At 44.9% G+C, this 25,917-nt stretch overlaps 1 protein-coding gene across 7 annotated transcripts; it reads left to right on the top strand.

The window, feature by feature from the left end:
* Positions 1-416: 416 nt before the first annotated feature.
* On the top strand, positions 417-25,875 carry agap2 (ArfGAP with GTPase domain, ankyrin repeat and PH domain 2). 7 transcript variants are annotated; one of them, XM_055931143.1, is made up of 19 exons: positions 4,893-5,788; positions 6,304-7,510; positions 17,811-17,872; positions 18,014-18,101; positions 18,231-18,316; positions 18,573-18,714; positions 18,936-19,070; positions 19,309-19,430; positions 19,838-20,020; positions 20,442-20,522; positions 20,624-20,728; positions 21,342-21,633; positions 21,788-21,916; positions 22,043-22,102; positions 22,428-22,579; positions 22,882-22,972; positions 23,320-23,542; positions 23,818-24,109; positions 24,307-25,875. In XM_055931143.1, exons 1-19 carry the CDS (start codon positions 5,759-5,761, stop codon positions 24,529-24,531), a joined length of 3,705 nt encoding a protein of 1,234 aa, XP_055787118.1. In that variant the 5' UTR covers positions 4,893-5,758; the 3' UTR covers positions 24,532-25,875. The 7 variants fall into 7 exon arrangements, with proteins under 7 accessions (XP_055787122.1, XP_055787118.1, XP_055787115.1 ...); XM_055931140.1 differs by having other exon boundaries at positions 4,894-5,788; positions 21,785-21,916; XM_055931142.1 differs by having other exon boundaries at positions 4,895-5,788; positions 17,814-17,872; positions 21,785-21,916.
* Positions 25,876-25,917: the final 42 nt, after the last annotated feature.

The following is a 25,917-nucleotide window of genomic DNA, read 5'->3' as shown; positions in this document are numbered from 1 at the left end:
GCAGATAGATGATTGTTATGTAAACATCAACTTACCCATGCATTGGCATTATGTCATGTACAGCAACACCAGCTACCAGCAACACGAGACAAGTAGAGGCTCTGATGCTGTCAGTGTTGCTATAGGCCTGTTGTTATGCCCTTATTGTGAACATAGAGATATCTATTAACACAAACACTTAATGCACCTATTGGACCTGAAATTGTATTATAATTTAAAAGAAAATAGTATGACTTTTGAATCCGCAAAAATAACCTTTGCAGTTGTTAGTGTTGCCTAGAGCACAAACGATTTGAAATAAGGAAGTCAGTTCAAAGCCATCAGAGGAAACTGAAACATGTTGCAATGAGAGCTCTGGTGTTTTGTGGTCTAGACTTTTGAGTGTACCTTTCTTTTGGAGTATATTTTTGCATTTTAACGGTTCATTTGTGGAACGAAAAAGAGAGGAGTTCAAATGGGCTGAAGCAACTGTATTATTTACCCAGTTTATTTCAATCTACATGCTTCAAGATGAATAGCAGCAACAAATTGGCTCAGTCAAGTGCCATAAGAGCAGAGGTGAAACGGCATGAATCCATCCAGAACACAATCAACAAACTGTTCAAGCAGTTTGAGAGGGTTGGTGATCAGCAGCTCCGTTCTGGCCTGAAGGTTTACCTCCATAGTATTCAGGGTAAGCTCTCTTATCATCACAGCAGGTGCAAGCTTTGTTTGACACGAAATTAGAATGTGCAGTTTTGAATAAATTCCAATTAAAGTACAGCATTCAAACATGTGACTTAGATCACATTATAGGTTTGTATAATATTGTTGGTAACGGAAAATATCTTTCTTTCCACTGATTAGCCCATTTGAAGTCTTTCTCAACTGTTATGCCTTGTGCATACCCCCTTCAAGTAAAGTGTTATGTACCATTGTTTGTGATGGAGGTGGAGGTTTAATTTAAGGTCAAGACTGACCAGTTACCCAGAAATGTGTGTGCATTTCAAAACAACTGACTGCAGATCACGATAAGATCAACCTCTTGACTTCCTCGTGGGGGTGCGTTCTTCCACACTCCTCTCTCTCACTTCAACATTTCCATTTTACTTTCTTCTGAGAGTGAAGCCATGTTTGTGTAGCTACTATTTAGTCTGAACACAGGGTTAAACAACAAGTTTCTGTGGCCATTGCCATGGCAGTAGGGTTGTTCAACCCAAAACGCTGTCTGCCACCCTTCTTCTGTACCCTCAAAGCCACTTCCTCTCAGACCAAGACAGTTTCCTAGCACCTTAGTTTGCATGCGAATTCTGTCGCTTTCCGTCACTTCCTCCATCCTCCTTCCCACTCTTGCTTAGTTTCTTTCTTGATTTCACAGAGCATCTTTGTTTTATTGTCGTTCACTTGCTATTTTGTTTTACTAATGAATGAGATGGCTGCCCTAAACCATAACCAAAATTGAGTAGAGATGTTAAAAATAAATGTTAAACCTTTTCTCCCTGGATCATCAATGTATTATTCAGTGAAAGATAGTAATTTAGTCACTCCCCTATTTGGCTGTGAGAGAAAGGTCACCAGAGTCCCTAATTAGTTGAGAGTCACTTGTGCTTTAAACATGTATTTAGCATAATTTATACATTTTGGCCAGCACATGTTCCATGGCAGCCACGATCAAAGACTCTGACTTTGGACAGTCCACTCTGTGGTACCCATCACATGGGCTCAGTCCCAAATGGCACTCTATTCCCTACATAGAGCACTACTTTTGGCCAGAGCCCATAGTGTCCATTGCACTGGTGTCAGAGGCGGCATTTCTGTCAGGAATTGAATGGAAGTGAGTTGGATGAAGCGGATGATGGCCGCCGTGCCAAAAATAGGCTGACCAAAAAAACAGTGGGGAGAAGGAGTGATGCTCCAGGGTGCCGAATGAAGCCATTTGAATTAGGATCTGTCACATACAGCAGCTCCGTTCTCTGCAGCATGCCAACACAGTGGGAGAGTGGATGATTTCTGTAGAGAAAACAGATTAAAGACCCAGTGCTGTAAAAAAAAAAAAAAATCCAGTGTTTTATATATATTTCCACACTATGAGGATGGAATAATACTGTGAAATTGTGAGAATTATGATAATGCCCTCTTAGTGTAAGAGCTGTTTAAAAAGCCTGCCTAAAATGTCAGCCTGTTTTGGTGGGATGGAGTTTTGACATCACTAGACAGTAAATTGGTTAATAGCCCAATAAGAAAGAGAGTTCCAAACCTCTGCCAATAACAGCTAGTTTTCCCCTCCCCACTTAGATCACTCCCTGACAGTCCTTGCAAAATTATTGCTTGAAAAATGTATCTTGCTAGGAAGCAATTTTTGTAAAAATAATCTACTTAATTGTTACCCAGAAATGATTTGATATTGAGAGAAAAACGGCTGCAATGGGCCTTTTAAAGAGGACCAGGGATTGCTCACAGCAAAGATGGAATACCCAGCTAGCACATAACGTTCTGAGAACCATAGGTTTCTTAAAGCTTGGTGAGAACATGTTTTACATTTTTTTATTTAACCTTTATTTTAACTAAGTCAGTTAAGAACAAATTCTTATTTACAATGACGGCCTAGGAACAGTGCGTTAACTGCCCTGTTCAGGGGCAGAATGACAGATTTTTACCTTGTCAGCTCAGGGATTTGATCTATCAACCTTTTGGTTAGTGGCCCAACACTCTACCTGCCGCCCTATGGTTATTTTGCATACAACCTTCCCGCAACTTTCTGGGAGTAGTTAAGGAGAGCATTCTAAGAATGTTATTTAAAAACAGGTACATTCCATTCTCAGCATTGTTTCCTTTGAAATGGGGTCTGTTTGAATAGACAAAAATAAACAGATTTGTATGCATAAAATAACATGGCATGCTAGCTCCATCCTGGTGGTGCAGTGGACTAATTCCATTGATAGAGAACAGAATATTATAGGTTTGAATCTCACTGATGCCATGTCACAATTAAAAAATGCATGCCTTTGCATGATTTAATGCCCAAGTAAATGAATTACCATGTGTCCTATCTGTGCTTGGAGTTTAAAAAAGTTTACCCCAAATAAGCTAGCAGTGTTATTAAAAATCTTATTGAAACATTAATTGAAAGTTTAAGGAAGTTATTCAAAAACCTCCAACTGACCTATATTTTCCATTCTCAGAGCGTTAATAAAACCTCCCTGGAAAACGTTAAAGGGACCAGAGTAAAAGTTCTCAGAACTTCCCTGCAACCTAAACATTAACGTTCCCAGAAAAGGCCAAATTTTCACTTCTGTTCTCATAACGTTTAAAAAATGTTCAGTTTTCACCTGTCAGGAAATGTATGGTTTCATTACCACATCCAATGTGAAACCAAAAACATACGTTACCACAACTTCCAAGGAACCAAATGTGCTAGCTGGGTAATATATAAAAATATCATCCAGCCTCAACACTGCCCTCTGTCAGTGTCCATCTGACTCTCTCGCTCTCTCTCTCTGTGTGTGTGTGTGTGTGTGTGTGTGTGTGTGTGTGTGTGTGTGTGTGTGTGTGTGTGTGTGTGTGTGTGTGTGTGTGTGTGTGTGTGTGTGTGTCAGAGAGAGAGAGAGAGAGAGCCCACCTGTCTGATAATCCTTGCCTTGAGCAACCGGATTCTTCATCTCAAATCTGTGGGTGTCTATATCAGATTCATCAAGAGACAGCACAGAAAGGTATGCAAACATCTTACACGTGAGCACAGAAATTGAACACCAAAAATTTGATTTTATATGTTCTGCAGGATTTCACACATAAATTGACCTGCACTCCAAAAATAACATTTTGCATTAGCCCTAAGGTGGATGTACCAGTCACATTCATTCAGTGCACTTCCTCTGTGTTTGAGACTGCATCATGTTGTTCCTAGGCTGTGTTTTCCTCCTTAAGCTAAATGCTGTCAGGGTCTTTTGTATTCAGTCTGAGTGAGGTCAAGGCCCCCTCAGTGACTGTAAGCGGGTTAGAGGGAGGGGAAGTAGGTGTGAGCAGGTGGGTAGTCAGATGTTATGTATTTGGATGTCAGCAGGGAGAGACTGAGATATGAGTCTAGTGTATGTGAAGATTCTATACGTAAACAACCCTCACAAAACTGTACGTGGTTTTACAAAGAGAACCCATAAAATGTATGTTTTTTTTTAAATCTGAAATTTGTAACATTTGGATAGAGATGTATTAATGAGTCTGATATAGAACATTTTCAGTTTTTCTTGTTTTATTTATTTGAATGTAATGTGTAATGATCTTATTGATATCCAATATGTTCTCACCCTCACATCTGCTAATGAACATACATCCTGTATATGGTAGAGAAGGCTACAGATCAATGCATACACACACACACACACACACACACACACACACACACACACACACACACACACACACACACACACACACACACACACACACACACACACACACACACACACACACACACACACACACACACACACACACACACACACACACACACACACACAATTAAGATACAGAGATAGAGATCCTCTGCTGATAGAGTAGGAAAGGAGCTAGGATAATACCACTGGAGCCAGGAAGATCCTAAAACCTTAGTAACAGGCCAGCTCAGCATCTTGAGTAAAGACTGAGGGGGGGGGGGGGGGTACTGATGATAACTAACACTGAGTGGCTGTGACGGATCTTGATGAAGCTGCTGCAGCTGTGCAATGAGAACAGACAAGGGAAAGGAGAATGAGAAAAATAAAGCAGTCGCTATTTTCCTTCCTCTCCAACAAACCCTCGTTCTACTCCACTGTCACTCTTGATTACCCTCTCCACACCTCTTTCATTATTCTTTCTCTGTCTCTCTGCCCCTGATCTCCCCTCCTCTGGTATCTCCTGCCTTCTTTCACCAGGTCCAGCTTCTCTGAGCTTTTACCACCAGTCTTTTCATCTACGCCTCATCACCTCCACATTCATAACATGGAGAGAGAAAGACAGAGAGAGACTGAGAGAGAGAGAGGGGAGGGGGAGTGACAAGCAATAAAGAGCAGGGACAGCGCACACAGTCTGCCTGCTGAGAGGGAAAGCGACAGAGAGGGGGAGATAGGATAGAAACAGGGTTTTCCTTCTCTGTTTGGTTTGGCGCTCACACAAGAAGGGGGATCAAGATGAGGGATTGAGAAGATTCCTCTCTGTATCCATACTATCCGGGTACCAGCTTTGCGACTGTTTATTTCCTACTCATGTCGAACATGATTTGTCTGTATAGCAGAGAGATTCAGAGCCAGAGACGTTCAGTGTTCAGCACGGAGGCTTAGTTCAGCCTCACAGGCTGGTGGTACTACTGACATGCACAGTGCCTGACACGCTTGAAAGACACAGGGACCGAGGGTGAGAGGCGTGATGGTGGCCGGGCGCTGTGACTCGGTCATGCATCTTCAGATCTCTGCCTCCGATTGGATCCTATTGTCTTTTTCTTCCTGATCGACATCACGCCGGATCACTGTCCTGTCTGTCTTTCTCGCTCTGACCACAACCCTTCTCTGATTGAGTATAGGCTCCTGTCAGAACACATGGCTGAAGAGGATAAACCATGGTCTGTACGTCTGTGAGGATATTTTCTTATGTTTTTTTCAACATGGGAATATTCAAACGCTTCAAATTTTCTTGACACTTGATCGACAGTTGCAGTGAGATAGACTATATTGTGACTTGGAGCGGATTTCGTTTTTTCTGATTTGCGTTTTACATCAAATATGGGACATGGAGTTGAACACCATTCGAGATGGGGGAGCGGCAACACAACACAAATAAGGTCAAGTGAATAATTGAATCCACCTATATTTATACTGCTGCTGTTTTTACCATAGCATGCTTTTGGTTAGCACAACTGCACAAATTTCAGATAATTTGTGGGCAAAAAATGTTGCATTTTTCTACATTCCATGAAAATGGATGGAAGATTAAGTGAAACACTGACATTGGATGACTGGAATCCTAAGTCTAAAAGCAGAGAAGAGGGAAAGGAAGTGAATAAATACATCTGAAAGTGGGTAGCAGTTCTGTTCTAATCCCCTTGAGGACATACTTCATCTCTCTCTCTCTCCCCCTACTCTCTCTCTCTCTCTCTCTCTCTCTCTCTCTCTCTCTCTCTCTCTCTCTGTCTCTGTCTCTGTCTCTGTCTCTCTCTCTCTCTCTCTCTGTGTGTGAGTTTGCTCCCACCTGCTGTCATTTTCCTTTGAGGATCAGAATTTCAAAGCTTGTCAGTCATCGACCCATGTCAGTGTCAGCTCTTTCTGAATTTCTCTGTCTATGGTGTGTCTACCAAAGCCTGATCACATGAGCCGAGCCGACACGCTGCACCAGCGCACCACCTACCTCATCTCCCTCACCCTGGTCAAGGTAGAGGCTGTGGAAGAACATGGAGGGGAGCAGGCCAGGTCAATCACCCAGGGGAGGGAGGCTAGGGATGGGGCTGGGGTGGAGACGGGACTTCCCTTCTCCCCAGAGGACAACCAGGCAGATGTTGCTGTCCTGGAGGGTGGAATAGGTAGTGAACTCAAGAAGGAGGAGAGGAAATCACCCAGTTTCCCCTCAAGAGACAATGAACCTTTTGTGGGCGATGTTCCTCCTAAAAAAAGTGACGATTTACCAGACGGAGACAACATTATTATCTCCTCCACTGTTGACAATGTCAAGACTGAAACGTTAACGGGTGGAGAGGATGCAGCAGGGGAGAAAGAGGACAACCAGACGACAACAGTCACCTCAAAAGTGCTAACGTGCAGCACAGCTACACAGCAGACCTCAACATCTGTGGAGGTAGCAGTCGACCCCAACCGCACCCCGACCGGGAGCAGTATCCCTGTACGCACGGGAGATCATCATCCAGGGTCCGTGCTGAAAGCCTACAGCCCATTGGCCAGCCCTGTGACCAGCCGCCGGGAGGCCAAGCGAAGCCCCTCGGCATCCCAGAGCCTGGGTAGCAGAGACGGCAGAATCCCAACCCGGTCCCCTGGTCTTTGTCGGGCCTCCTGGGCTGAGAGTGGTGAGGGTCGGGCCAGATCTCAGGGTCAGGGATGTAGGGATGAAGCTGGAGATGGAGCAGGGAATCAAGAACAAGTGACTGATGAAGCTGGGGACAAAGCTGGTACACAGGAGGGAAGAGGAGGATCGGTTGCAAAACGAGACAATCCCAGGATGGAGAGACTGAAGAACAGTTCCGCTTCTCTACCTGCTCCGGTCACCCTAGTTCCCAAGCCCCCACGCAGGGGCTACAGCTGTACCTTGGATGACACTGACCCTAACAGCCAGGCAGAGGACCTCTGTGTGGGCAGAGAGAACAGCCAGATACAGCCTGGTCCCCACAACCAGCAGGGACAAAAGGGCTCTGCTCGAGATCGTAAGATGCTCAAGTTCATCAGTGGGATCTTCACCAAAAGCAGCAGCCCTGTCTCTGTCTCAGCCACCACTTCCTCTAATACAGCAACACCTCCCCCTGTCTGCAATATACAGAGAGAGTCCAGTGAGGAGGACGGTAGGACATCGCAAGCACACACGCATGCACACACACACAAACAATGCACTCTCTTATGTTGAAAGTATCAAACAATAAGGGTCACACAATGACACCACCCCCGTGTCTCAGACCAATAACCTTCTCTCCTTACCTCCTCCCACACTCACAGCATTCACTAAAATGAAGCAGAGTCCCTTCCGACTCTCTCACACACACACGCACTGCTCTAAGGGTTGAAATACTTTACATAAAGATCAAGAGGAAATGTCTGTCTGCTGCTTTTCGGCCATCATGTAACTAGACAGTCAAGGAGGAATCAAATGAGTATCCATTTTATTCTAGTCCCGTATTTGATCCGTATGCCAAGCAAGTCATTTGTAATGGAGGGAAGGGAATGAGCTATTCTGAGAGCCTCGCATACATTTGATATTGAGCTCATAATAAAAGGGATGTCACGTGTCTGCGATGTTTAACTTAGAGCCATGTGTGACTGTAAAACCATGATAGAAAGTCTTTTGATCTCTGAGCTGACAATAGTGGACAGTTTTAATCTAATTCCCTTCTGAATGGAACGGGGGATGATTTCACGCAGCCTGAAGGGGTAATCTCTCCACGGCGTAGCTACACTGTGTGTTCGTCCCAAAATGGGACCCTATTCCATATTTAGTGCACTACCTTTGACCGGGGCCCATTGGGCTCTGGTTAAAAGTAGTCCACTAAATAGGAAATCGGGTGCCATTTGGGACACCGCCACTGTTTAACTCTCATAATGATCCTAATGATTAAAGCCAGAACTACAGTATATATTATGGATATACAGCTCTGGTTAAAGCCCAGGCTGTTGCAGCAGGCTGACAGCATGGCACCATGACTATCTGTTATTTTGATGTATTGCTTTGGCTGCTGTTTTTTTCTGTCTCCAAAACTGGAGCGGTTCAAGGGAAATTTGACAATATGAATACCCTCTGGGAAAGTGCAATTACAGCCAATATCCTTAATCCATATCTTTGACGTTCCGCCCACTCAATGCCTGACTATTCCTCCACAAATATCTCTGGCACCTCTCTCTCTCTCTCTTTCTCTCTCTCTCTCTCTTCCCTGTACTTCATGTTTTCAACCATCTGACATTCTAAGGTCTATGAATAATAAATATGCCCTATTTGATCAGCTATTTGATATGCCCTATTTGTGTGAGAAGTTGATAAAACATCAGAATGCCTTGTAGTTTCATCTGCCTCTGACCAAAAAAAAACGTCACTTAAATCATCACCCATTTATGGTCAAGTTCAATAACATGCAAGCATTATTATTGTCTGTGGACTGTATTGACAAGCGGTTTCACTGATGTGTGCCTGCAGCCTGTGTTAAATATTAGTTTGAACTGATTTTATGTATGCTGATTTTAAGTATGTGCCTAAAGTGTCTGTATATTATTCATGCTGTTACACATGCATGTGTTTTGTGTCTGGTCACGTATGTGTTCTCTGGGCAAGAGCAGAATCAGGCTAGTAGGGTCTGGAGGAAAGGTTACCATAGCAACATGGGTAGGGAAATGTATGTGATGGGTGTGTTGTACAACAGAGAGAGAGAGACATGAAACGGAGGGGAAGAGTGAGACTTTTGATGTTCCTAAAAAGAATGGAAGGGTAGTGCACCGGAAGGGTTCTTTGAATCTAAGTGACACGTGACTGTTGTTTTCATACAGTTCTAAGAGGGAGTCTCGATATTCAGCTTTATACGGAGTGTGTTGCAGGCAGCTGTATAAGGATCATGCTGTCTAATTGCTTTGGCAACATCTCTCATGTGGCCTGGCACATAAAGAGCCCTTTGACTGGGGATGAATTCAGATGGAGTCAAGTTAATCTCTTATCTGAGTGTTCATTTGAGAGACTAGAGGGCTGCCCGACGTGGTAGCTTGTGTAAAAGCCCATTTTCTCCTCCCTATCTTTTACTTGCCCCATCTTCTATGCACTCATTGTGCATCTGTAAGGGGACGCATCTGTGAGGGGCTCGTCCGATGGTCTGTAGCCATGATTCAGATCAGAACCAGGCTGCTGTGAGGTAGAACGGTCTGTCCCTGGAACCCACAACAGCAACACAGAGGCACTCAGCACCCTGCGCTCTCTCTCTCGCTCTCATCACAGAGCCACAGCTGTGGACAGTGGACAGAGACAACTGGGGGTCTGGGGGTGTGTGCCTCACATCGCATTGGGGGCATGTCACCTCTCTGGCCCAGCAGGGACAGTGGCAGCGTGGCACAGCTCTGTGTTAGCTGACCGTGACTTTGTGTGTGGTGTTACCTCCCTGACCGTGACGAGTGCGTGTGGGTGTCGTGTTCCACTGGGAGAGGACGAAGAACGCAGCAGTGTCCCCGAACCTTCTCTTTGTCTTTGCAAAGGGAGTTCCCTGCTTCAGACACCTTTAGACACTTTGATCCTTAGCGAAACCAGATGCCGTGACTGGCAGCTTCAGCATGTAAAGGGCATTCTAGGAGAACAACACATACTACTGCAAGCCTCTGAGGGGCAGAGGGGATAAACTTTCAATTGAGAAACTAGTTAAATCCAGTAGTTGATATTATAGTCAAGGGTTGCTTTCATCAGAATCAGAATCAGAATAACCTTAATTCGCCAAATACACTGAACAAAAATATAAACGCAACATGCAACAATTAAAAATATTTTACTGAGTTACAATTCATATAATGAAATCAGTCAATTTAAATAAATAACTGAGTGGAAAAAAGTATCTATGGATTTCACATGACTGGGAATACAGATATGCATCTGTTGGTCAGATATACCTTAAAAAAAGGTCAAGGCATGGATCAGAAAACCAGTCAGTATCTGGTGTGACCTCACATAGCACGACACAGCTCCTTCGCATAGAGTTGATCAGGCTGTTGATTGTGGTGTCCCACTCCTCTTCAACGTCTGTGCGAAGTTGCTGGATATTGACAGGAACTGGAACACGCTGTTGTACACATCGATCCAGAGTATCGCCAACATGCTTAATGGGTCAGTGGGTGAGTCTGGTGAGTATGCAGGCTATGGAAGAACTGGGACATTTTCAGCATCCAGGAATTGAGTACAGATCCTTGAGACATGGGGCCGTACATTATCATTCTGAAACATGAGGTAATGGCGGCGGATGAATAGCACGACAATGGGCCTCAGGATCTCATTACGGTATCTATGTGCATTCAAATTGCCATTGATAAAATGCAATTGTGTTTGTTGTCCGTAGTTTATGCCTGTCCATACCATAACCCCACCGCCACCATTGGGCACTCTGTTCACAACGTTGACAGCAGCAAACCGCTCACCCACACGACGCCATACACGCTGTCTGCCATCTGGCCGGTACAGTTGAAACCAGGATTAATCCGTGAACAGCACACTTCTCCAGCGTGCCTGAGGCCATTGGAGGTGAGCATTTGGAGTCAGGTCAAGACCCTGGTGAGGTGTATTTTGACCATTTTTCTTCGGTTGTGCAAACCCACAGTTTCATCAGCTGTCTGGGTGACTGGTCTCAGATGATCCCGCAGGTGAAGAAGCCGGATGTGGAGGTTCTGGGCTGGCGCAGTTACACCTGGTTTGCGGTTGTGAGGCCGGTTGGATGTACTGCCAAAATCTCTAAAATGACTTTGGAGACGGCTTATGGTAGAGAAATGAACATTCAATTCTTTGGCAACAACTCTAGTGGACATTCATGCAGTTAGCATGCCAATTGCTCACTGCCTCTGTAACAGTATAACTTTACGGCGTCCCCTCGCCCCGACACGGGCGCGAACCAGGGACCCTCTGCACACATCAACAACAGTCACCCACGAAGCGTCGTTACCCATCGCTCCGCAAAAGCCGCGGCCCTTGCAGAGCAAGGGGAACCACTACTTCTAGGTTTCAGAGGAAGTGACGTAACTGATTGAAACGCTATTAGCGCGTACCCGCTAACTAGCTAGCCATTTCACATCCGTTACACTCACCCCCCTTTCAACCTCCTCCTTTTCCGCTGCACCCAGTGATCCGGGTCAACAGCATCAATATACCAGTATAGCTTTAGTGCGTCCCTGCGCCCATACCCGGGCACGAACCAGGGACCCTCTGCACACATCAACAACAGTCACCCACGAAGCGTCGTTACCCATCGCTCCACAAAAGACGAGCAAGGGGAACCACTACTTCTAGGTTTCAGAGCAAGTGACGTAACTGATTGAAACGCTATTAGCGCGTACCCGCTAACTAGCTAGTGTAACGGATGTGAAATGGCTAGCTAGTTAGCGGGTGCGCGCTAGTAGCATTTCAATCAGTTACGTCACTTGCTCTGAGACTTGAGTAGTGTTGCCCCTTGCTTTGCAAGGGCCTCGGCCTTTGTGGAGCGATGGGTAACGACCGTGCTTCGTGGGCAACCGTTGTTGATGTGTGCAGAGGGTCCCTGGTTCGCGCCCGTGTCGGGGCGAGGGGACGGTTTAGAGTTATACTGTTACATTGATGCTGTTGACCCGGATCACTGGTTGCTGCGGAAAAGGAGGAGGCTGAAAGGGGGGTGAGTGTAACGGATGTGAAATGGCTAGCTAGTTAGCGGGTGCGCGCTAGTAGCATTTCAATCAGTTACGTCACTTGCTCTGAGACTTGAGTAGTGTTGCCCCTTGCTTTGCAAGGGCCGCGGCTTTTGTGGAGCGATGGGTAACGACTGTGCTTCGTGGGCGACCGTTGTTGATGTGTGCAGAGGATCCCTGGTTCGCGCCCGTGTCGGGGCGAGGGGACGGTTTAAAGTTATACTGTTACACTAGCCATTTCACATCTGTTACTCCTCAAAGTTTGAGACATCTGTGGCATTGTGTTGTGTTACAAAACTGCACATTTTAGAGTGGCCTGTTATGGTCCCCAGCACAAGGTACACCTGTGTAATGATCATGCTGTTTCATCAGCTTCTTGATATGCCACATCTGTCAGGTGAATGTATTATCTTGGTAAAGGAAAAATGCTCACTAACAGGGATGTAGACAAATTAGTGCACAACATTTGAGAGACATAAGCTTCTTTTTTTGTGCGTATGGAACATTTTCTAGGATCTTTTATTTCAGCTCATGAAACATGGGACCAACACTTTACATGTTGTGTTTATATTTTTGTTCATTATACATTTGCATGTACAGGAATTTGACTTGGTGAAATGGAGCTGCCACAACAAACAGAATATACAGACAGGCAATAAACAGGATATGCAGACAACATACATTATGCAGAAGCAGTTTACACAAATCCACATGCAGTATGTGGTTTCATGAAGGGTGTCTGGCTACCACACAGTTATAATTCACATAGCAGTAATTTATCGCTGTTCCTATCCAAGGCCGTTATGATTTGTGAATTTTGTTTATTAGAATCCCCATTAGCTAACGCCGTAACATTAGTTAATCTTCCTGGGGTCCAACACCAATTAATAAGACATTACAAACCATTACAAATTAAAACTTTACAAACATTGAACAAGTAGACAATACTGACAACTAAAATACCTGACAGGAAACACATTTAACAATTAGTTGATGCTTTACATTTACATTTTAGTCATTTAGCAGACGCTCTTATCCAGAGCGACTTACAGTAGAGTGCATACATTTTAACATACTGAGACAAGGATATCCCTACCGGCCAAACCCTCCTAACCCGGACGACGCTATGCCAATTGTGCGTCGCCCCACGGACCTCCCGGTTGCGACAGAGCCTGGGCGCGAACCCAGCCTGGGCGCGAACCCAGAGACTCTGGTGGCACAGCTAGCACTGCGATGCAGTGCCCTAGACCACTGCGCCACCCGGGAGGCCCTCAATGTTGTGCTTTCTATTTCCTGTCCAGTCATATGGTCTATCGTCCAGTCATATGGTCTAACTTTTTGCCTGAGAAATATGGATTGGTAAAGAGTTCCATTCAGCTATGGCTCTATATAAAACTGTAGATTAATGCGATTTGTTCTTTGCTTGGGTTGGTTATGCATGTTGCTAGTATGTACTAACTGGCCTGAAAAGTACTGTGTTTTTTTGAAAAAACATTCTTAACGTAAATCAGAAGACTGGATAGTAAGTTGTTTTCAACGTGAAGCCATGAGAGATTTTGATGCATTTGGATAGTATTCAAACGGATAGAGCAATGATGAGCAGCCCTGTTTTGAGCCATTTGGAGCTTTTTTCTATCTTTCTTTGCTGCAGATGACCATATACCTGGACAGTACTCTAAGTGTGATAGGACCAGGGATTGAATCACCTGATTCAGAGTGCTAGATGTTACATACTCTGAACATTGTCTTGTAACAGCAATTCCCTTACCCATCTTAATAACAATACTATCTATTTGTTCTGACCATGATAAAGCTGCGTCCAACCTAGTAGTTCTTTTTTTCATTTGATCTACATGCGTTCTGTGTAACGGTCCTGACCTGTTTTATGTTGTTTTTGTATGTGTTTAGGTCAGGGCATGTGTTTTGGGTGGGCAGTCTATGTTATCTGTTTCTATGTTGGTTGTGGTTGCCTGGTATGGCTCTTAATTAGAGGCAGGTGTTTTGCGTTCTCCTCTAATTAAGAGTCATATTTAGGTAGGGTGTTCTCACTGTTTGTTTGTGGGTGATTGTCTTCCGTATCTGTGTTATGTCTTGCACCATACGGGACTGTTTCTGTTTGTTTTGTTCATCGTTGTTTTTGTGTAGCCTGTTTTCTCTATTCGTGCGTTCTTCTTGTTTCATGTAAGTTCGTCGTCTAGATCTGTCTACACCGTTTGTTATTTTTGTTAGTTTATTCAAGTTCGTGTTTTCGTTTAATAAATATGTGTTCAAACTCCACTGCGCCTTGGTTCGATAAATACTCCTCCTTTTCTGATGAAGAGAAGGAGGACCGCCGTTACAGAATCACCCACCAAACTAGGACCAAGCGGCAAGGGAGTGCTCAACAGAGCAACAAGGACTCCTGGACTTGGGAGGAGATCCTGGACGGTAGAGGACCTTGGGCTCAGCCAGGGGAATATCGCCGTCCCAAGGAGGAGTTGGAAGCAGCGAAGGCTGAGAGGCGCTGGTATGAGGAGGCAGCGCGGCGACGCGGTTGGGAGCCCGTGAGTCAGACCCAAAAATTTCTTGGGGGGGGGGGGAACACGAGGAGTGTGGCAAAGCCGGGTAGGATACCCGAGCCAACTCCCCGTGCTTACCGTGGAGGTAGAAGGCGTCGTACTGGTAAGACACCGTGTTATGCGGTAAAGCGCACGGTGTCCCCAGTACGCGTGCTTAGCCCAGTTTAGCCCAGGGCTATTCCACCTTGCCGCACTGGGAGGGCTAAGTTGGGCATCGAGCTGGATGTCATGAAGCCGGCCCAACGCATCTGGCCACCAGTGCGTCTCCTCGGGCCGGCATACATGGCACCAGCCTTACGAGTGGTGTCCCCGGTTTGCCAGTATAGCCCAGTGCGGGCTATTCCACCTCGCCGCACTGGTAGGGCTACGGGCACCATTCAACCTGGTAAGGTTGGGCAGGCTCGGTGCTCAAGAGCACGTGTCCTCCTTCACGGTCCGGTAGATCCGGTGCCACCTCCATGTACCAGTCCTCCGGTGGCAGCCCCCCGTACCAGGCTGTCTCTCCGGGTTCTCTCTCCAGCTGTTTCCTCCTCTCCAGCGCAGCCAGTGCCTAGACCACGCACCAGGCTGTCTCTCCTTCTCCTCCCTACAGAGCCGTCCTGCCATGTCCAGCCGGGACCTGCCAGAGTCCGTCCAGCCGGGACCTGCCAGAGTCCGTCCAGCCGGGACCTGCCAGAGTCCGTCCAGCCGGGACCTGCCAGAGTCCGTCCAGCCGGGACCTGCCAGAGTCCGTCCAGCCGGGACCTGCCAGAGTCCGTCCAGCCGGGACCTGCCAGAGTCCGTCCAGCCGGGACCTGCCAGAGTCCGTCCAGCCGGGACCTGCCAGAGTCCCTCAGCCGGGACCTGCCCCTTGTCCCGGTGCTGCCCCTTGTCCCGGTGCTGCCCCTTGTCCCGGTGCTGCCCCTTGTCCCGGTGCTGCCCCTTGTCCCGGTGCTGCCCCTTGTCCCGGTGCTGGCCGTTCATTTAGGGGATGTTAGTTTTAGGGTGGTCATTGGGAGGGGAAGACAGAAGCGGGGAGTGACTATGGTGGTGTGGGGACAGCGTCCAGAGCCGGAGCCACCACCGTGGTCAACTGCCCACCCAGACCCTCCCCTGGACTTTGTGCTGGTGCGCCCGGCGTTCGCACCTTGAGGGGGGGGGTTCTGTAACGGTCCTGACCTGTTTTATGTTGTTTTTGTATGTGTTTAGGTCAGGGCATGTGTTTTGGGTGGGCAGTCTATGTTATCTGTTTCTATGTTGGTTGTGGTTGCCTGGTATGGCTCTTAATTAGAGGCAGGTGTTTTGCGTTCTCCTCTAATTAAGAGTCATATTTAGGTAGGGTGTTCTCACTGTTTGTTTGTGGGTGATTGTCTCCTGTGTCGTCGAATGTATGTACCATACGGGACTGTTTGGCTGTTCGTTTATTTTGATGTCGTCTGTTTCCTGTCCGTGAGTTTACGTTTAGTTATGTAAGTTTATGTTCAGGTTTCGTCAACGTCGTTTTCTTGTTTTGTATTTTTGAAAGTGTTTTGTTTTTTCGTGTTGCCATCATAGTTTTTTTCAAATAAAGAGATGGCCTATTTCCCTACTGCTGCATTTTGGTCTGATGATCCTTCTCTCCTCTCCTCGTCCGAGGATGAGGAGAGAGACAGCCCTTACATTCTGTCCATCGACAAATTCAATTGGGTATCATCAGCAAGCATATATCTTGAACCAAATACAATACATTTAGTTTTCGAAATGTTCAACACCAATATGTTCATATCAACCCACTCAGACACCACTCTTAGTTCCCTACTGAGTACATCTGTTAGCGCATTACATTCTGATGCTGCGCTATACATTGTAGTCATCGGCAAACATTACCATTCTTGCTTTGTTCATTACTGAAGGTAAATCAGTAGTAAAGATAGAGTAGAGAAGTGGGCCTAGGCAGCTTCCTTGAGGAACACCACAATGTATATCTTTACTGTTTGAAAAGCTACCATTAAGAACACTTTTTGCCTTCTCCTGGATAGATAGCTTTACATCCAGGATAGAGCTGCTGACTTGAAACCATAACATTTGAGTTTACCTAGGAACAGTTCATGATCAATTACATCAAAAGCAGCACTGAAATCTGGCAGCACTGCACCAACTAACTTCCTGTCATCCATCCTCTTTAACCAATCACCTGTCATTTGTGCTAAGGCCGTACTCGTAGAATTCCCTTCTTTGTATGCATGCTAGAAACCCGTTATCAGACCATTACATGAGAAATAATCCTTGATTTGTACAGATACAACTGTTTCCAATAACTTACTTAACACAGGAAGCAAGCTTATAGGACGACTATTAGTACCAGTGAATCCAGATTTTTGTATCCTTAGGTAGTGTAATAGTGGCTCCTGAGTGGCGCAGCAGTCTAAGGCACTGCATCTCAGTGCTAGGGGCGTCACTACCGACCCTGGTTTGATTCCAGGCTGTATTACAACCGGCCGTGATTGGGAGTCCCATAGGGCGGCGCACAATTGGCCAAGCGCCGTCCTGGTTAGGGTATGGCCGGCGTAGGCCGTCATTGTAAATAAGAATTTGTTCTTAACTGACTTGCTCAGTTAAATAAAGACTCCACTTCGATAAAATTCAAACCTGCATTGCCTCTCCTTCATGATACAATCTTTTATAAGAGTATATGACATGGAGCCATCAGTTGGAATCATAGCATTCCTCAGCCTGTCCACTTTGCCTGTAAAATATTCATTAAAGTAGATTGCGATATCGTGTGGTTTTGTAATAAATATACCCTCTGATTCAACAAAAGAGGCGGACATGTTTGAATTCCTACCCATAATAGCTTTCAACATTCTCCACAGTTTTTTTCCCATCACCCTTTACTTCATCAATGTTGTGCTTATAGAAACCCTTCTTTCATTTGTTTAGCTTGGTCACAAGATTTCTTAATTCACAATAACTTTGCTTATCAAACGGAGTGCCAGATTTATCTGATGCTTTTTTGGCATCCTAACGTTGAATCACAAAATTTCTCAGCTCATCATCAATCCATGGGGCACCGTTTGACCTCACAGTGCATTTTCTTAAATGGGCGTGGTTATCAGCTATATTCATAAATCATTTCATAAGCAAACTTAGTGACATTTCAGGATCTTCCTTACTATGATACTCCCCTAGCATTATATACATTATTATCTCTCTCTCGCTCTCTATCTCTCCCTTTGTCCCAAAGCAGCTAGTTGTGCAAATAGTCAAGAGTGGACCCTGAGTCGATCCATCCCAGAGCTCCGTGTGGTAAGACAAATCCATCCTCGTGAAAGGTCATTTGAAAGGGAAGTTAGATAGAGCTTCCTCTACCCACTTCCTTCAGGTTAACTACCACATTAGTGAAGACAGGTTATGTGTGTGTTTCCTATTTTTTTTTTATCTGTGCAGGGGCTGCTGGGAAGTCTTCAGAGTGGCAGGTCAGCATTGGTAAATAGATACATAACAGGCAGCTATCTTCCTCTAGAGAAGATTGAAGGTAAGCATGAAAAACTCCTATCTTGTCCTCTTCGTCCTATACTGAACAACTCTGCAGTCCTGCCATTTTATCTTTCATGAATCTCTTGACACACAGTAACTAACCTCTGCTCTACTGTTCCATTGTCAGGGGGGAGGTATAAGAAGGAGGTGTTGGTAGATGGACAGAACCATCTACTACTCATCAGGGAGGAGGCTGCGCTTCCTGATGCACAGGTTTGTTTTTGTGTGTATCTGTACCCTCTGAACCATACAGCCTTGTTGTTATCCATGTGCAAGAATGTGTCGCTATAGCACCAGAGACACAGAAAGATTGATTAATAGAATTCACTGAATTACATTGGATTAGTTGGTAAAAATCCATTCTATTTTTGTGGGCTATTTAACCAATACTTAACCAATACTGCTATCGCTGACTCGTTCTGCATTCTTCTCCCTCTCTCTCCCTATCCTATCAAATCTCTGTCTCCAGTTCAGCAGCTGGGTGGATGCAGTGGTCCTTGTATTCAGTCTGGAGAATGAGGCCAGCTTCCAGGAGGTGTACAAACTTTATAGCCAGCTCAACACACTCCGCAGCACTGCCGAAATCCCACTGGTTGTGGTTGGCACACAAGGTAAGGGACAGGAGGCAGGAACGGATGACTTTAGGGGGTGGATTAAGGCTATTCATTATAATGGGCATGTAACAGACAGAGATCCATTATAGACGTACTGCCGATCACACCGGAAACAGTGAGTGCTTGTTTGTTTATTTGGATTCCAATGATCTGTTACTCTAGCAACGTAAAGTGTTCATGACTTCATCTGTCTTTGTTTGTTGTTCTCTACCCTGTAGACAAAATCAGCAGTACCAACCCGCGTGTGATTGAGGACGTACGTGCCCGGCAGCTATGCGTTGATGTGAGGCACTGTGTGTTCTATGAGACTTGCGCCACCTATGGGCTCAACGTGGACCGGGTTTTTCAGGAGGGTAAGTCAAATGACATTGAGTACATTGGTGTCAGCAGTGGGACAGGCACATTGTTAACAATGTGCCAACACAATACAGAATTTCAGTCCTACTTTAAACACAAACATTCAGTCTTCATAAAGCACAGCATCATCGATGCTTCACAAATCATTCCACTTAACAATACAGTTCACATGCTGGACAAAAGAACGTCATTAGCAATTCGTGAATTCTTACCGATCTTGCTCTGTCCTCTCAGCTGCCCAGAAGATAGTCACACAGAAAAAGCAGTCTGCCCTACTGGCCTCCTGTAAGTCTCTTCCCAACTCCCCCAGTCACTCTGGGGGCTCCACACCTGGGTCAACATCCTTCCCTGGACAGGTAACATGCTACAAACTGTTCACATCTGTATTTTTCCCCAGGCTTATCTCGTCTGTGTTGTTGACAGAAAATCAATACTGTAGTGCAGTGGGAGCCACAGGTGGATAACAGCTGTAGTATTGTAGCTCCTCCTATATGAGCTTTGACTTAACCTTGAGCAACGGCTAAATACTGTACATGGTTTTTAGCTCACCTGGGGGATAAAAGGAGGCCATACATGGATTCAAAGAATGGTTCAAAACGTTTGAGAACCACTGTTGTAGGATTTATCCTAGTAGATTGCAAGTGTACTCCAGAAGGAAGAAGACTGTGTCAATTGTCTGCTTGCCTCGTTTTCTGTTTCATCTCATTTGTCCACTTCACCCCATCCCCCTGTCCCTCTATCTGTCCTCCCATCTCCCTCTCAGGCTAGTAATGGAGGACTGAGTAGTAACTACCCCTCCTCCCTACCCTCTACCCCTGTGATCAGCCATAGAGAGCTGCGGGGTGGGGCGGGGACGGGGGTTGGGGCGGGGGGAGAGGGGGGCGGCAGTGTCACCTCCTTGGGTTCCCTGAGAAACGTCCCTCAACGACGGACCTCCCTGTTCAAGGTCAGTTACTGTTATCCGAATCTCTGCTGATCAAAATTAGAAGACTCTTTCGGCAGTGGAACAATGTCCCAAAGAGCCATACAATTCAAGCAAACACATTTCAAACGAGAGCTGGAAAATAAATGTACAATTGTAGATATAGTAGTCGTTACACGGTTTGTTTTCTCTTCTTCATCTATCATGTAGTCTCTCATCTCACTACATGGGTCTGTCCTGTAAATTTGTGTCAGTCCGTCTTTATACCTGTCACACTCTCATCTCACTACATGGGTCTGTCCTGTAAACTTGTGTCAGTCCGTCTTTATACCTGTCACACTCTCATCTCACTACATGGGTCTGTCCTGTAAACTTGTGCCAGTCCGTCTTTATACCTTTCACACAGTCGTCTCTTACTCCATTGCCTTGGTACAACTTCTCTCAGAACCGTCGAGGCAGTGGCAGTGAAAAGAATGTTGACCCTAAAGGTGACTTGGGCAGTGGCCGGGCTATCACTATCAAGCAGGTCAGTGTGACACACACACTGGATATCGTGTATTATGAATAAGCTAGTTCTATTATATCTTCGGTAATAGAAGGGAACATTAAAGCCATTGTTTGTAACAGAGTATCCTATGGAAGCGGAGTGGGAGCTCGCTGAACAAAGAGTGGAAGAAGAAATATGTCACTCTGTCCAGCAACGGCACACTGGGCTATCACTCCAGCTTCAATGTAAGTCGCACCATAATCAACATCAGTAATATCTCATTTGAGTTATAACACGTCTGAGTTATAACACGTCTTAAAATCGACTTTTGTGAACTTTAATACACAGTAACATTGCAATATTAGTCTAGTGATATTCAGCACATCAACCTAGTCATGGGAATGTTTTTGGCGGTGTTAGCAGTTGATGTTACTCTTCAATGACACAGACACCAAAGCAAATCAGGGGGAGAAAAATAGGTTTATTCAAAGAGGACAAATCATAGATGTTAGGCTGAGAAGTAGATGTTAATTCTTCCCTGTCCTCAATGATTCTCCACACAACAAAGGGGCTGGATGTAATTTATTAATCCCAACCCTAGCCTGCGGTTGACCAATTAGAATTCATTGCAGTAAAATTGGGCCAATGGCCAAATAACAAGTACCCTGTTTCAGGCTCAATGTATAAATGATTTGGATCAATGAAAACTTGACACCTGTAGCTATGAGTCCAGGACTGAAATTCCTACACAGATTCTAAACAGATGTTGAACTGAAAAACAACTATTTCCATTGATTGTTAATTCCTTATTGATGTCTAGTCCTCTGTGTTGTGTATTATCTTAAAATATTCCTACAGCGGTTTCAGGACTACATGCAGAATGCCCACGCTAAAGAGATCGACCTATTGCGTGTCACAGTGAAGGTTCCAGGGAAACGCCCACCCAGGGCTGTCCCCCCTTGTGGACCCTCCCCCTCCCCTGGACTCAACGACGTAGTCAAAGTCACTGGGGCCACGGAGAGCGACAGTGCCCCACTGTTGCCACCCAGCCTTGTGCCTGTAGAAGAACAGGCTGGGGCATTGGCTCCTCCAGCAGAGAGTGGGGTAAAATGCTGTCCATCGTCACTGTCCAGCAAGTCACACAGTGCTGGTATGTCAGAAAACCGTTTTTGTGTTCCATTTGTATTCATAATAATGGGTTTCTAATACAGTATGCCAATGTGGACTTTGGAGCATGTTAAAACCAGAGCTGCAAGCACATAACAAACAGTGTTTAATTTGTCCTTGTACCTCAATGTCAGAAGCTATTGAAGGAGTAACCAGTCTCCCTTTTGGAAAAGACGGTCAGTCCTCTCCAATGATTGACAGAAAGAAGAAAACAAGGAAGAAGAGTATGAACCAGAAAGGAGACACAGCCATTGGACAGGCTGAAGGTGAGCTCTGGGCCTCCTGCTGTACATCTCTGCCAGATTATTCTGCACTATTTATATCAATCTCTTTTGCTCTTATTTTCCTTCTCTTCCTCTCCTGCTTCTCTGGGCTAATCTGTCGCCCTGCAGCCAAGCGCAAAATGTGGAAATTAAAAAGCTTTGGTAGCTTGAGAAATATTAACAAGACAGGTAACGAGGAACATGAGCAGCTGGATCACTGAATCGTCCTGTGTCTTGTTTGTCTGTCACTGTTTACCTGTATTGCACATTCGGATCGAAACTGTGATTTGTAAAGCTCATTATTTGTTTGCCTTATGACTACCAAGCTGTTCACCCTTTTGTCACCCCATTGCATGCCTTTTGCCTGCTCTGCGAACATATCATGGTGGCACAGTGAGTCTGTTTGTATGTTGTAATTGTCAAATATGTCAAATAAGTGTTTCACAGGGTTCAAACTTACTAAAATATGTTGCATTTTTTCCCCCCCCTGCATTTTACCAACCTCTCTTTGTAGATGAGGAGAATGTTGACTTCATCATCGTGTCCAGCACGGGGCAGACATGGCACTTTGAGGCCCAGACTCTAGAGGAAAGAGATTCCTGGGTGGCGGCCATAGAGAGCCAGATCCTCGCCAGCCTGCAGTCCTGTGAGAGCCTTAGGAACAAGGCAAGGACCACAATGCACTGGCCTTGGCAGCACCTTGAGATGTGTTTTGGTCACACTTAACATTACAATGCCCTTCTTTACATGTATGTGTCATTATTTGTGTGTGTAGGCCTACAGCGTAAAAATGTCTGATAGCATATAAATGTTCCTTCTGAATTTCTGTTCTGTAATTGGGGAGGGGAGATTCCGTTGTTTGTCTGTGTAGTGACAGGAATCGCTGCCCAAGGTGCTGATCTCTGTCTAGTGACGTAGGCAGCCACATGCACTTAATTCCCGGGAAATGGGTGTGTGTTCTTTTATAGGCACGGAGGAGCAGCCAGAGTGAGGCAGTAGCAATACAGGCCATCCGCAATGCCAAGGGCAACAGCCTCTGTGTGGACTGCGAAGCACCAAGTGGGTTTCTAGGCTCTCTCTGTCTTTATCTCCCTTGTTATGGGTCCTGGCTAGAAGGGATCCAGCTTTTGTAAAATTCACGTCAGATTTGACTTTTTTTAGCAGGCTAGAACTTACGTTGCAGGTTAGGAGAATTAAAGTAGCAGGTTAGGATAATTAAGTGAAGCTTAGGAATAGGGTTAAGGTTAGCAAAATGCAAAAAAACAACTTTTTGACATGAATTTGACAAAAGCTGGATCCCTTCTAGCAATGACCCTTGTTATGAACATCAATTAGATTACGTTAGATGCAGACTGCGCTTGTTTTATCTCACTTCCTGTGCTCTGGTTTGTCTGTCCTTCATCCAGACCCCACATGGGCCAGTCTCAACCTGGGTGCGTTGATCTGCATTGAGTGTTCAGGGATCCACCGTAACCTTGGGACACACCTATCGAGGGTCCGCTCTCTGGACTTGGATGACTGGCCTCGGGAGCTCACCCAGGTCCTGACCGCCATCGGCAACCACCTGGCCAATAGCATCTGGGAGAGCCACACCCAGGGCAGACACAAACCCACCCCGAACGCCACACGGTGAGGGCTCTGTTTGAATGTAATAGACAGGGAACATCCGTAAGCCTTATTAGATTTTTAGGTTTCGTGAGAGCTCAAAAGAAAAGCCCTTCTTTTTGTCCAATAAAGACCATTCTTAGACTAAAATAAGATTGAAATGATTGCAACCAATAATGTGTTGCAGTAAATCAAATGGAAGGTACTGTATATTGTCACAGAGATCTCTCTCCTGATCCATGGAGAGTTGCCATGGTAACTCATGGTCACTCATCTGTATGTTCGGGTCTCTCTCACAGGGAGGAGAGAGAATCATGGATCCGTGCCAAATACGAGCAACGGGTGTTTGTGGCACCCCTGCCTGCTCCAAGCTCCACAGGCCCAGGGGACACTGCTATGTCTGTGTGTCTGCTGTCAGCGGTGACAGAAAGGGACTTGCCCAGGCTCCTACTACTCCTGGCCCACAGCAACAAGGACCAGATCAACACTGCCCTGTCCACTGGAGGAGCACCCTCACAGACACAGCCTCACACTGCCCTGCACGCTGCCTGTCAGCTGGGGGATGTGGTCATGACACAGCTGCTAGTCTGGGTAAGCCCCTGGTCTGGACAAATGATTTCCTATCTTTCCCAAGCACTGGAAGCACTTTGTTAGCCTTTTGCCCAAGTCAAGTGACTTCAAATAACCATAAGGTATTCATTAATTCACCACATTCTCAATGATTATACTTTTTGGTCATTTTATACAGAATGTAAATGGTGAATTGTTCAATCTCTCTCTCCTTGCAGTATGGAAGTGATGTGAAGGCCAGGGATCCCCAGGGCCAGACAGCCCTGACCATGGCCAGAAAGACTGGGAGCAAAGAGTGTGCTGACATCCTGCTGCAACATGGCTGTCCTAACGAGGTCTCCCCCATCTCCCCCACTGGACCCACGCTTGGTCTCTCCCGTAGATCTAGCACTGCCAGCCTCAGCAGCCTGGGTCGTACCAATTCCAGGAGAAGGGTTTCGTAGCTTTAAGAGGCCATGGTAGCAAACATACAAGGGCTGGTGAAAAAAAGAAAATAACTATGGATGTAGTGTTTAATGATGAGCGATTAGTGCTTTTTGAGGTCGTTTCGGGTTTAATTATAATTTAAAAAAAACACGGTTTGCGATTTCGATTATTATTTTTTTTACATTAAATGCATTATGCATTATGTGGGTCGAAAACTGTAACAACACAAAATAAAACAATTAATAAAAGTCCCATGATGGTAGTGACTTCCCATTACTGCTTACTACTTATTAACCATAATTTATTCACTTTACTTTACTTTAATAAAATAAAAATTGTTTTATTTGATGACAATTATTTCATTCCAAGTCATCATCTCATCTCTATAGAGCTGCTGCCAATGCTGTCTGACACATTTACTATTTTTTAGTTCTTCAAAGTAAATAAGGCATATAATCTTAGATCATGTAATTTCAGGTAGATACCTCATGAAGCAATAGCTGTTCTCACCTCACGATCGAGCATTCTTCTCTCTTCCTTAGCAGACGTAAAAGAAACAGTCCAGGCAAGTAGATGCGCAATGGATTGTGGTTAATGTAGTTAAGTATTACGTTTTATGCGCAAAACTATGTAGAATATTGGCCTGTTGAAAACTACAAGTCCCTACTACATAGCACAGTTCAGGCGGGATCTGATTTAGCTCCAGACAAATTGTATAATGTGTGCAGTGGGGTCTCAAAAAAACAAAAACGAAATGAAATTCAAACAATTGAACCGATGTCGGTAAATTAGTTGTTTAAAAAAAATAAAAAACGACATTTCGTTTAAGCACTAGTAGTGTTGAAAGTGAGAAAGGCAACAATAATATAAATAAAGTACTCCTCATACAAAAGTAAAGCACAGAAAGACAACATATCAAACATCTAAGAAGCAATATTCATTCCATTTATTGAAGGCAAATGTATTGCTGAAATTGTGAATGTTGTCTGTTTACAATAATTGAAACAAATTAGAAAATAGGTGGGTTAACTCTGTAATAAACTATTTATATCTAATTAGATTATACATTTTGCCTTTGTTTTAAAATATTGAGAAATAATGCTGATGTATTATCCATACAATGTCTTTGTAATATATATTGTACGTATGTAAGCCTGTAGGAACACATAGGAATTGTTTGTTAGCATGCAGGGTAAAACTTACAATTCAAAAAATGGACTGCATTTGTTTCTATATGATTTTGAGTACTTTTATCTGACTTTTATTTTCTATTTGTTACAATGTATCTATTTGTCATCCCTGTTTGTCTCTGTTTCAATTTGAAACTTTTATGAGCTGTGTAAGTAAACTGAATAAAATGACTTTGTGTGGCCCTCTGGTTCCTGTGTACCACTGTCATCCGA

Source organism: Salvelinus fontinalis, chromosome 8 (genome assembly GCF_029448725.1).
Source record: "Salvelinus fontinalis isolate EN_2023a chromosome 8, ASM2944872v1, whole genome shotgun sequence".
Classification (NCBI taxonomy): Eukaryota; Metazoa; Chordata; class Actinopteri; order Salmoniformes; family Salmonidae; genus Salvelinus; species Salvelinus fontinalis.
This window is presented reverse-complemented; position numbering and strand designations above follow the sequence as displayed.